This window comes from Lycium ferocissimum, chromosome 8, assembly GCF_029784015.1.
Source record: "Lycium ferocissimum isolate CSIRO_LF1 chromosome 8, AGI_CSIRO_Lferr_CH_V1, whole genome shotgun sequence".
In the NCBI taxonomy this organism is placed as follows: domain Eukaryota; kingdom Viridiplantae; phylum Streptophyta; class Magnoliopsida; order Solanales; family Solanaceae; genus Lycium; species Lycium ferocissimum.
In genome coordinates, this window is record NC_081349.1 from 7,443,183 (window position 1) to 7,453,827 (window position 10,645).

General features: G+C 31.4%; 1 protein-coding gene across 1 annotated transcript; it reads right to left on the minus strand.

Moving 5' to 3' along the window:
• Positions 1-1,196: 1,196 nt before the first annotated feature.
• Positions 1,197-5,497, minus strand: LOC132067160 (cysteine-rich receptor-like protein kinase 3). Its single transcript, XM_059460310.1, has 7 exons — positions 4,624-5,497; positions 3,250-3,366; positions 2,934-3,073; positions 2,644-2,854; positions 2,295-2,529; positions 1,963-2,107; positions 1,197-1,884 (listed from the first exon to the last, which is right to left on the minus strand). Exons 1-7 carry the CDS (start codon positions 5,390-5,392, stop codon positions 1,552-1,554), a joined length of 1,950 nt encoding a protein of 649 aa, XP_059316293.1. The 5' UTR covers positions 5,393-5,497; the 3' UTR covers positions 1,197-1,551.
• Positions 5,498-10,645: the final 5,148 nt, after the last annotated feature.

Sequence of the window (10,645 nt, forward strand, 5' to 3'; positions counted from 1 at the left end):
ATTGCTCACAGCAAAAACTTCAAAGATTCAACGAAGAGAAAACCAAAACGCATATCAAAATCAACTAAAACATATTACGACATTCATAATACGACATTCAAAAAACCAAAATATATACATGGGCAACGAAAACTAAAGTTCAAAAAATCATACGTACACTTTAACAAAACACTATAATTTTAAATCAAAAAGGATCACTTAAATATAAAAAACGACGAAGACAAAGATATCAATTCAACAAACAACAATTTAACATAAAAACAAATATTGAAACGAGCAAAAGATCCAAATTCGTACCTAAATTTTGGAACAGATAAGACATAGACACAAAACAAAGGAGGAACGAAGAAGCAAAAAAAGAAAAGAAAAGGGCAAATGACGAAATAGAAAGGGTTTTAATGGGGTAAGGGTAATTTCGTCAAAAAACTTTCATTAAACAAAGCGGCGAAAGCAAAAATTAAAGAAGGCATAAATGAGGGGCAAAATATAAAGACCAGCCCAAAAGAAGGGCACTCCGCGCAAAAAAATGAACTTGTACAATATATATTATGTGATAACTATTAGTAATTAATATGTAGAAAATAAAAGTAATTAATATGTAGAAAATAAAGTACTAATGTTACAAACTTACCGTTAATGATTTAGCATATGATGTATCGACTTATAGCTAATAACGTAATGTCAATCAATTAAAAAAAAGCGTAATGTAATAGTAGTAACATTGATAAAAAATGTAGATTTAAGTTAGTATTTCTAAAAATTGTGACAATGAAAAGTAAAGAATAACGATAATAACCATAATAATTATAATAGTGAAAATAAGGTAATTATTAATTTAGAAGCTTGAGAAAGTGAATGGGAGGAAAGGAGGGTTAAAATTGGATGTCAACAATATGTAAATCACTGATAGTGTAAAAATTCTTTACAATATCAGTATAGATAATTGAAATCCTTTAAGTAAATACACTGATAGTGTAATTGTAGTTTTAGGAATGCCTGTGGTTTGAGACGGGACAATATGAATAACTCATTAAAAACAAATAGTGTCTGCAACATTTGCGAGAGTTGATCATTTTCGGGGCGTTTGATCTGTTTTCCTTTTTGGGGTTTAGAATGATAGTTCTGAAAATAAACTACTGATCAAAATTAAGACGATATGGTGATACTTGTGAAGCATAATCTTTAAAGAAAGTTACTAACTCGAAAATCTAGCACAGTAGATATAGTTAATTGCAACTGCTGCAGATACTGTATCATAATTCAGGCACTATACAATAATGTTACATTGGGAATGACCCCCTTAGAAAGAAGGTAGCTCAATATGGTATTCACAAAAGGAATTTGACTAAATCAGACCAAATATCAGTAAAACAATGGAGGGTCGGTACTAATTAGTGTTAAGTTCATTTGCTCAAACCTTAATCCAAATCACAGACACAAACTTGAGTTGGCCAAACAATTCACCTTCAAAAAGTTGGCCTTTGCTGAGAACAAAATCACATGTCAATTCCAGATAATCATTGAGTCAAGTTAATTCTTGATCACCTTAGTTTATCTAGGATCGATCCAACTCTCCGTTAATTTATTCCCAGAAGATTGTGTAGAGGAGCTTGGTTGACGGATAAATCTTTTTCCGTGCAGATTAAATGGACTAAATTCTGAACTACCAGAATTGAGGAATGGCGGCTGTGTTGGCTGACGAATTTCATGGTTCTCGGTGAGCATTTTCACGACACTTGACATGGAGGGTCGTAGTTCTGCTGATGCTTGTACACAAAGAAGACCTACTTGAAGCAGCTTAGATGCCTCCTCTTCATTGAAGTTACCCTTTAACAAAGGGTCAAGTGCTTCGCAAGATTTTCCCATCCCATACAAGTTCCACAACTAGAAACCACAACGACATGAGTTTAATAAGTACTGTTAATGTCCATTGAGGAAAGAAAATATGTCACAAGAAAGTACCTGCTGCAGAAGAGAATTAGTGTTCTGGAAAACATAACTGTTCTTCTTTCCACATACGACTTCGATAACAAGAACTCCAAAACTATAGACATCAGCTTTCTCAGTCAGTATACCACGCACAACATACTCTGGAGCCATGTAACCGCTGCAATTCCAAATCTCATTAATTCTTTTTAACAGCAAGACCTTAATGATGAGCTAGTTGCACAAAACAGATTGGGCACTTCTTAGCTTATTGAGATTTAATCATTTCAGCATACAAATTTATGTTGTTTAATCATCAGTGGTTAAAGAAAAAATAAAGAATCACCGAAAACAGGTATTGAACTTACAGTGTGCCAGCAATAGCTGTGCTAATATGACTCCTGTCTTCAGGAAATAATCTGGCTAGACCAAAATCAGCTATTTTTGCTGTGAAATCTTCATCTAGAAGAACATTGCTCAACTTTATGTCTCTGTGGATGATCCTTAGCTTTGATTCTTCGTGAAGATAGGCTAATCCCTCAGCAGTACCCAATACAATTTTGTATCTTTGACCCCATGTAAGTGGGGGAAGATTCTTTGTGTCTGATTAAGTGCAAATCAAAGGCATTTACGTAAGTATGCTCTATTCCAGGGGTAACAAGATAAGACTACATCAATTTTTCACAAATAAAGGTGGATTAGATACTTATAACTTACCAAAGACATAATCCGCAAGACTATGATTGGCCACATACTCATAAACTAGAAGACTTTCAGGCCCTGTAATGCTGCAACCCAATAGCTTTACCAGGTTTTTGTGATGTATGCCGCTAATCAAATTGACCTCATTAAAGAAATGATCAACCCACTGCCTTGTATTGAAAAAGAGCCTCTTTATGGCAACAACCTGCCCATCCGGCAAGATCCCCTATTTTTTCATGTATAAACACGACTGTCATAAGGCTCAAGTCTTTGCTATAAGAAAATCATGTTGAAAGAGAAATTACCTTGTAAACGGAACCAGAACCTCCTTGTCCCAATTTATTGGAGTTGTTAAAGTAATTTGCTGCCTTCTCAAGAGTTTCATAGGAAATATTCAGTTTTGATTTATTAACTGTCCTTATGAGAGCTCCTAGCTGCTTCTTCTCTACATCATCAAAGCAAATTCGAGTCAAATTGACATTTTGATCAATCAGATTCAAACAGGAAGAATAAATAAGCAAAGGGAGGGGCTTCTTCCTTCAACAGAGGTAATGCTTATTCTTCTCCATCGAGATGTCATATTTTGGAAAGAATGAAAATGATTGACTTAGAAATTAGTACCTCTCTTTTGTTTCAGAACCTTCTTCCTCACAAAGAATGAAACAGCCGATACGATTAGCAAGAAAGCAGAAATACCCAAAGTTGTTGCGAGAATAACAGCCAAGCGATTTGATCGTCCTGATAATCAATCAAAATGCAACAGCATGAATGACTTAATTTTTCAAAAGCATTTCGTTGTCTGCAATTGCATATGTGCTGATTTCACTCTTCATATATGTATAAGTCAACCATTCAACTTATAAAATATAGTGAAAATAAAAAAGCATCACAAGCCAAAAACCAAGATATACAGAGAGCTAATGAAACCAATATTTAGATTTTCTGCAACTGCATCAATGTATTTTTGTTAAATCTGTGTGGGTAGAATTTGGGTATCTAATAAAACCAAAAACCAAGATATACAAACTGCAAGATGCCAAATCTTAACACATAATGAAAGCAATTATTCAAGAAATATCGAAGTCACCTCCATTTCCATGAGGCGTTTCTTAAATCATTCCAAATGATAAAGTAGTTATCTTTTAAAATAGAAAAAATTGGGCAGAACAAGTTAAACTTTCTATTGTCTATATCCAATAGTTTTAGTATCATCGCAAACGACACAAAAACAAAAATAAGATCATTGGGTAAGATTGAAATAACTCATGAAACCAAGAAACATCGGAAGCATAGTATAAAATAAGTAAATAAAAATGTACCCTCTCTAACAGTTTAAGCTTCGAAACATAGCCGCCATAATAAGAAGCAGTGAAGCAGCTAGAAGTACTCGCTTCACGCCCTTGAATTATTATTCACGCGCTTGAGAGAACCATGTCGAAGGAACTCGGCAAAATGACGGGGTTTGAATGTTGATATATACCGTCTTTCAGCTGACCTTTTCAGTTCATCTTCATCAAAGGCCAAGATCTCCATGAATTCTATTATTTTGCCTCTCTGAGGGATACGTCCTATCCACATAGAAATCTTACCCTCTTCCACACATTACCGGTGGATGCTATAGCCGCTATCACTTTGGGTGCAAATCTTTCTATCGGGAAAGCCTCGATTATCCAAAGGGGAAAGATAAGCCCTACCCACTATCCTTTCCCCAAAAAAAGGGGCCCGTCCTCGATGAGATAGATTACACAATTAAACATGATATCAAAGCGGGCAGAAGTCCTGAGTTCAAATGGCACAGAAAAAAGTACCCTCTCTAATAGTTTAAACTTTTAGATGAAATGATTACACAATTAAACATCATATGAAAGCATGCAAAGGTCCTGAATGCAAATCTCACCACCACAGACAAAAGTATCCTCTCTAAAAACTTAAACTTTTAGATGAGAGACCACACAATTAGACAAGAAAAAAAAAATCAAGACAGAAAGAACTTACCCCCATTTGCAGCTGGAGGTGTATCACTTGCAGAATTATTAAAGAATTTCTGAGTAGAATACCTAACATAACAACCAGTATTCAAAACTCTCCCTTCTTCTTTAGGAGAACAAGAACCAATTTTCTTAACTGCATCAGAAAGACACCTTTGACAAGCGCTTCCATTCACAAATTCCCAACATTGAGCCAATCCATAAACACTCAAATTCCCATTACTCACAACAGCAGTTAAAAACCCATCATTCTTTAAACCCCCAACTTCCAAATTCCTCACTAACTTCCCAACATTTTCTTTAAACAAACTTTGATCCCCAGAAATACTTGAATTACCACAAATAGTCCTATCCACAGAACTTACACTTTCATTAAAGAACTTATAATAATCATACCTTAAAAAACATCCATCATAATATAATCTCCCACCATTAACTAATCTTTGAAATGGCAAACACCTTAGGATTTGTGTTTTACACTGAGCAAAACAGAGATTACAATCTCTCTGTGATAAGTCTTTCATACACTCACCATAAGCATAAACTGTATTATTTCCTGTACCATTCGTCACAGCTCCAAATTTGTTACGTGCAACTAGTGGTGTAATGGAATCTAAGGCTGCTAGAAAATTGGGCACGTAGACTTGTCGATCAGATTGTGCAGCTGTTGTGTTTGAACATATTAAAGCTGCTTCTGTTGCCCTTGGATCACAAATTGATTGATTTATTAAACAAAATAGTGTAAATACAAAAACCCATTTTGATGAATAATCCATTTGAAGGAATTAAGGTAGTAGGATAATTGAATTTGATGACATAACTTAAATTTTATGGGATAGAAGTTGTTGCAGCAAGAAAATGGAAGTTTACTTTTTTTTTTTTCTTTTCCAAAGGGAGATCATGACATTTTTTGTACGGTGTAGGTGGGGTCCACTAGCCACCGAAGCTGACGACTTTGAAATTTCCAAATCTTAATAAGTAAGGTGGTGAGAAGACTTGGTATTTGTCTTGTTGACTTTGAGGAAATGAGAAAGTTACAGCTCTGTGATATTCCAGCCCACCTTATAATTTTTTTAATTATCTACTTTGTGACTTCTGACTTCTGAGTGGTTGGACATAAAGAATAAAGAGATGGACGAGAGAGTCAAATCTTTGTACTTTCTGATTTTTGGGGTCAAATGTCCTTGCGCCTCAAACAAACGTCTATAACTTTCAACGAAATTCCACTTGGTTCTTTTATTCTGAAAGTTCAATGGGAGTTGAAAAATATCGTTCACAAAAACAAAACAAAAAAATCTGATTTTTTTTTTTAATCTTTTGGAACAAACTTTTAAAATTATTGTGATTGTATATAAGGTAGGTGGATTACATTGTTAATATACAAAGTAGGGATTATACATGTAGCGTAGGATTGTGCTCTAGTGTTAATTTTAAGGTTAGAGTAACATTTCAATCATGCGACGTACTCCCTCCGTTCATTTTTATTTGTCTACTATAGACTTTCTGACACCCCTTAAGAAATAATAAATGAAGTGCATAATTTATCATAATAGTCATATTAATTGGTGCATAGTTTTAATGAACTTGAAAAATAATTTGAAATGAGTAATTAATACTATGGTAAAACAGGAAAAAAAGAAATTATCTTCTCTTAATATGCTAAGACTATCTCCAACCCAACACCATTTCTTACACCAATTGCTATTTTGGTGTAATATTTGGTGTTTTGGTGCTCCAACTCAACACCATTTTGGTGTGTGAATAGTGTTACACCAAATTTGATGTAATACTATTCATCAACACTATTACTATTCATCAATATTTTATTATTATTTATTATTATATAACACTTTTAATTTAACATATTATATATTTTAATTTTTTCATTTAGGTACCTAATATACCTAATTATTTTTTATGTAATATCTTTATAATATTAAATTCTTGGAGTATAATTTTCATAATTAATTTTCGTATATATTATTTTTATATAAAATTGTAAGTTAATTTTATTATTAGTTATAATTATATAAAAAAAATTAACCATCACAAAAATGAAAAGTGCAAATATAAAATATAATATGTTGTTAATAAATAACACAATATTCAATAACATAATAATTTAGAATTGAAAATACATTAAAATTATAACGCAATATTCAATAACCGAATACATTAAAATTATAACACAATGTTCAATAACATCAATAACACAATTTTCAATAACATAATAATGTTCAATAGATTAAAATTAAAAATACATTAAATAACATAAAAATTTGCTTACAATTTATATTATTTAAAAATTTATGGTATAAAATAATTTTATATTAAATGGTTATATAAGAAAGAAATATGAATTATATGGGATGAATATGTAAAAAAAAAAAAAAAGGATTTGTTTTATGAAATAAAATAAAAGAAAATAATACAATATACAAGAGAGAGAAGATTATAAAAGGGATATTCTTTTTTTACGTAAAAAATAGTGTAATGGGTTGGAGTATGTTTACACCATTTTGGTGTAAAAAATAGTGTAATGGGTTGGAGATGCCCTAAAAGTGACAAGTAAGTGAAAATCTATTTTTATACGACACTCTTTCCTTTTTAGCCGGTCCCAAAAAGAATGACATCTTTATATATTTGAAAATAATTTAACTTTATGAGATGATTTATAGTCACACAACTATCAAAGACTTTTTTTTTACCATAAATTTCAAAAGTCTTTCTTTCTTTATTAAACTTCGTGTCAAGTAAAACAACTTCATATAAAATGAAAAGGAGGGAGTATTTGGAAAAAATAAATTAAATCGACAATGACGTAAATCATTTTTCTATTTTTCGTACAAAAGAATGCAATTTTTAACAAAATTCACAAACAATATAAAGATAGTTAAATTAAGAATTTTTCTAAAAAGGATATTTTATGTCAACGCCTAATAACACAACCTTATACTTTGGTTTTCAAAATCTTTCATTCCCTTTAGTTGTTATACGCGTAAGTTTAATAGATCGATTTTCAACTTTGGCCACTGGATTTACTTTGCTAGGTACTAATAGCTAGTTGCGTTTCGTGTCAAAAATGGTTGCTTAATATAATAGGGATATAAATTAAAATTCAACTTTTATGTTTGTTTTTTCACCTTTTGCTTCCTTTTTGATCTATGGTAGTTTTAAACTAATATAAGAGTTCATACGGCTGTCTAAAGGTCAACAATGATGTTGCTTCTCTGTTAGGATATCGAAGATCTTGTTTTGATTAGGGCATGCATGTGTCATTGTCGACGTTAAAGCATTTTAAATAAAACTGGGAAAACGGATTATGGGTGTATGTATATACTCCCTCGGTCTCCATTTATGTGATATAGTTTGAGAAATGAAGATTATTGGAACATGTGGTCTAAATAGATCATAAATATTTGTGTGGTTGTAAATTATTTCATTAACGATAAAATGAGAAGCTTTAAATTAAAATATTTCTAAATATAGAAATGTATCATTCTTTTTTTTAACAGGCTCAAAAGAAAAGTGTATCACACAAATTGAGACACAGTGAATATTATTGAGTGACAAATGGGTTCGTTCTTTATTCTTTTTCTGGTAATAAAATGGGTTCCTTCTATCAGTGGACGATTCAGAATTTATAAATCCTACCTACTTAAATTCTTAATTTGAAAATTGTTACAAAAAATGGGTGCTCAATTAATATATTTTCATGAATTACTAGCTTTTTTTTTAATCCATATCTATATATAATATAAAACTAGACATAGACAAGGTGATGTGCACCTCTCTACGGCCACCATTGCTATTTATCTTTTTTGTCAATTTTTTTACCTTTTTCTCTTATATTTCCATCAAAATATTGTTGAAAATTAAAATCACTCTATCAATAAGTCTATAATTGTCCACATTCATTGCTCAATTAAATGAAAAAGGCATTTAAGAACAAATTAAGAAAATCACATTAATTTGTATGATGTTAGAAATCTTAAAAAGTCATCAGCGCGCCAACTTACTCGTGGAGGTGGATGATTATGGTATCCATTCAATACGGATGATGTGGTATTCATTTAATTTGATAACTGGTAACCTTTTATGCTATAACAGTTGTTTTACCCTTTCCATTTTTAGGGAAAAAACTTCTTTTATCAAGTTCATTTTATTTGCCCCTGTGCTTGACAATCTCCAGTTCCTTAGTTATTCTTCTATTCTTTTTTTTCTTTTCTTTTTTTTGGGTAGGGATCCTTTCATTCATATTCATGTTTATCTACATACCATTCTTTAGGAATTTTTGTTACTCATTTTTTCTCTTTTCCGCGAAAGCAATGATGAGGTAAATTCTCCATTTTCCCCCTTTTTTTGTTGGAACTTTGAGAATATTTTTGTGACCATTGTATGATATTATTTTAAATAATCGGTTCTTTTTTCCATTTCTTAGTAGATCTTTATTGATATGTTCTTGCTTTCGAATATTTTTGTTTGTACATATTGCAAGGTATGATTTGGAAAACGAACGAGGAGGTCTACGTTTTTTGGATGCTCAGGAGATGGTATATCATCAAATTCCTATAGTTGAATTTAAGCATTTTTTAGTATGCACTTTCTTTATTCTATAATGATCGAGATCGGTATTTTATAGTCAATTCAATCATTTTCCGGACACTCACTTTCCTTATTATGTAGTTATAATTCTTTTACCTTTTATTATTTTGGGTATTGAAATTTGTAAGGTTCTCAAGTTGATACAAAATGAAAGGCTTATGCATATATGCAGTATGATAATTGGACCATATGTTTGCACCAGATGAATTAGTTATTCTATTTAAACATACAATTTTGTATTTTAACCCTTTTTTTTTTCCTTTCTTATATTATGTACAATTTATTTTGTCGCAAGGTCTTGGCTTGTTGGGTATGAAAAAAAGAAGAGTAGAATACTTAAATGGTGAGAGATGAAGTATTTTTATTAGTTTTATATAATTACTATTTGACAAGAATTTAATAGGTTAATTAGAGTACATCTGTTAGTGATAACGACTACTCCTTGGACCAAATTGTTTTTTCCCCTTTTCGCGAACTATTATTTTGGTGGTTGTTTTTTCTTCTCAATTTCCCCATTCTTTCACTCTACTTATGTTAAAAATTCATAACTATAATTTCCTTGTATTAGAAACACCAAAGTTTTCCTGCACGAAGTAATAATACTTTGATATGTGCTGAAAATATATAATTTTCATTATACTAAAACTTTTAATATGTTATTACCATTCTTTGATGCGGTATGTGTTACTAATGTGATTAAAATGCATTTATTATTGAAAATACGGTCATTTGCAATTGTGGCTATACTAGGAAAGATTCACCAAAAGAATTATTCACGACTGTTGCTCTCCATAAAAAATGAAAGTGAAGTATTCCGAAATAACAACGAGTGCATTCTTCTTATTTACATCTTATTACAATTCTCATCAATTAGGTCATATCTAAGGTTGTCGTATGAGCAATAAAAAGCTTAAGGGTCTCCATGTACAAATTGTTGTTATTAGTTCTGCTCGATGCTCTTTTAAATCTTATGTTCATGCTCATGATGATTGTTAGTATATTTGCTTTCATTTTATATTAGATGGAGTAGATTGTAAATTTCAATGAAATCTTTTATGACCGCGCGAAATGCAAACATATTCACTAGTTATATAAGCAATAGTGTTTGACTCAAACAATAATGGGTGCTTGAACATCCATAACTAACAATGTAGGTACACCATTGTCTTTCTAGCTTCCGCCAATAACCTCCTATAATATCAAGGAATTACGCTTTTATTCTCTTGCCCTTGCTCTATGGCTGGAAGTAGGGCGAGGAATTATGCTGTTCACTAGCCCTCCCACTAGTAAAAGAGAATTTTTTACCTAAATAATCTATTATTTAAAATACTTAACAAAAGTAATATAGTTTTTAAGTTTTTTACTGAAGTAGAATAAACGTATTTCACATTAACATTTTATGAAGTATTTATTTAAAAATTCCA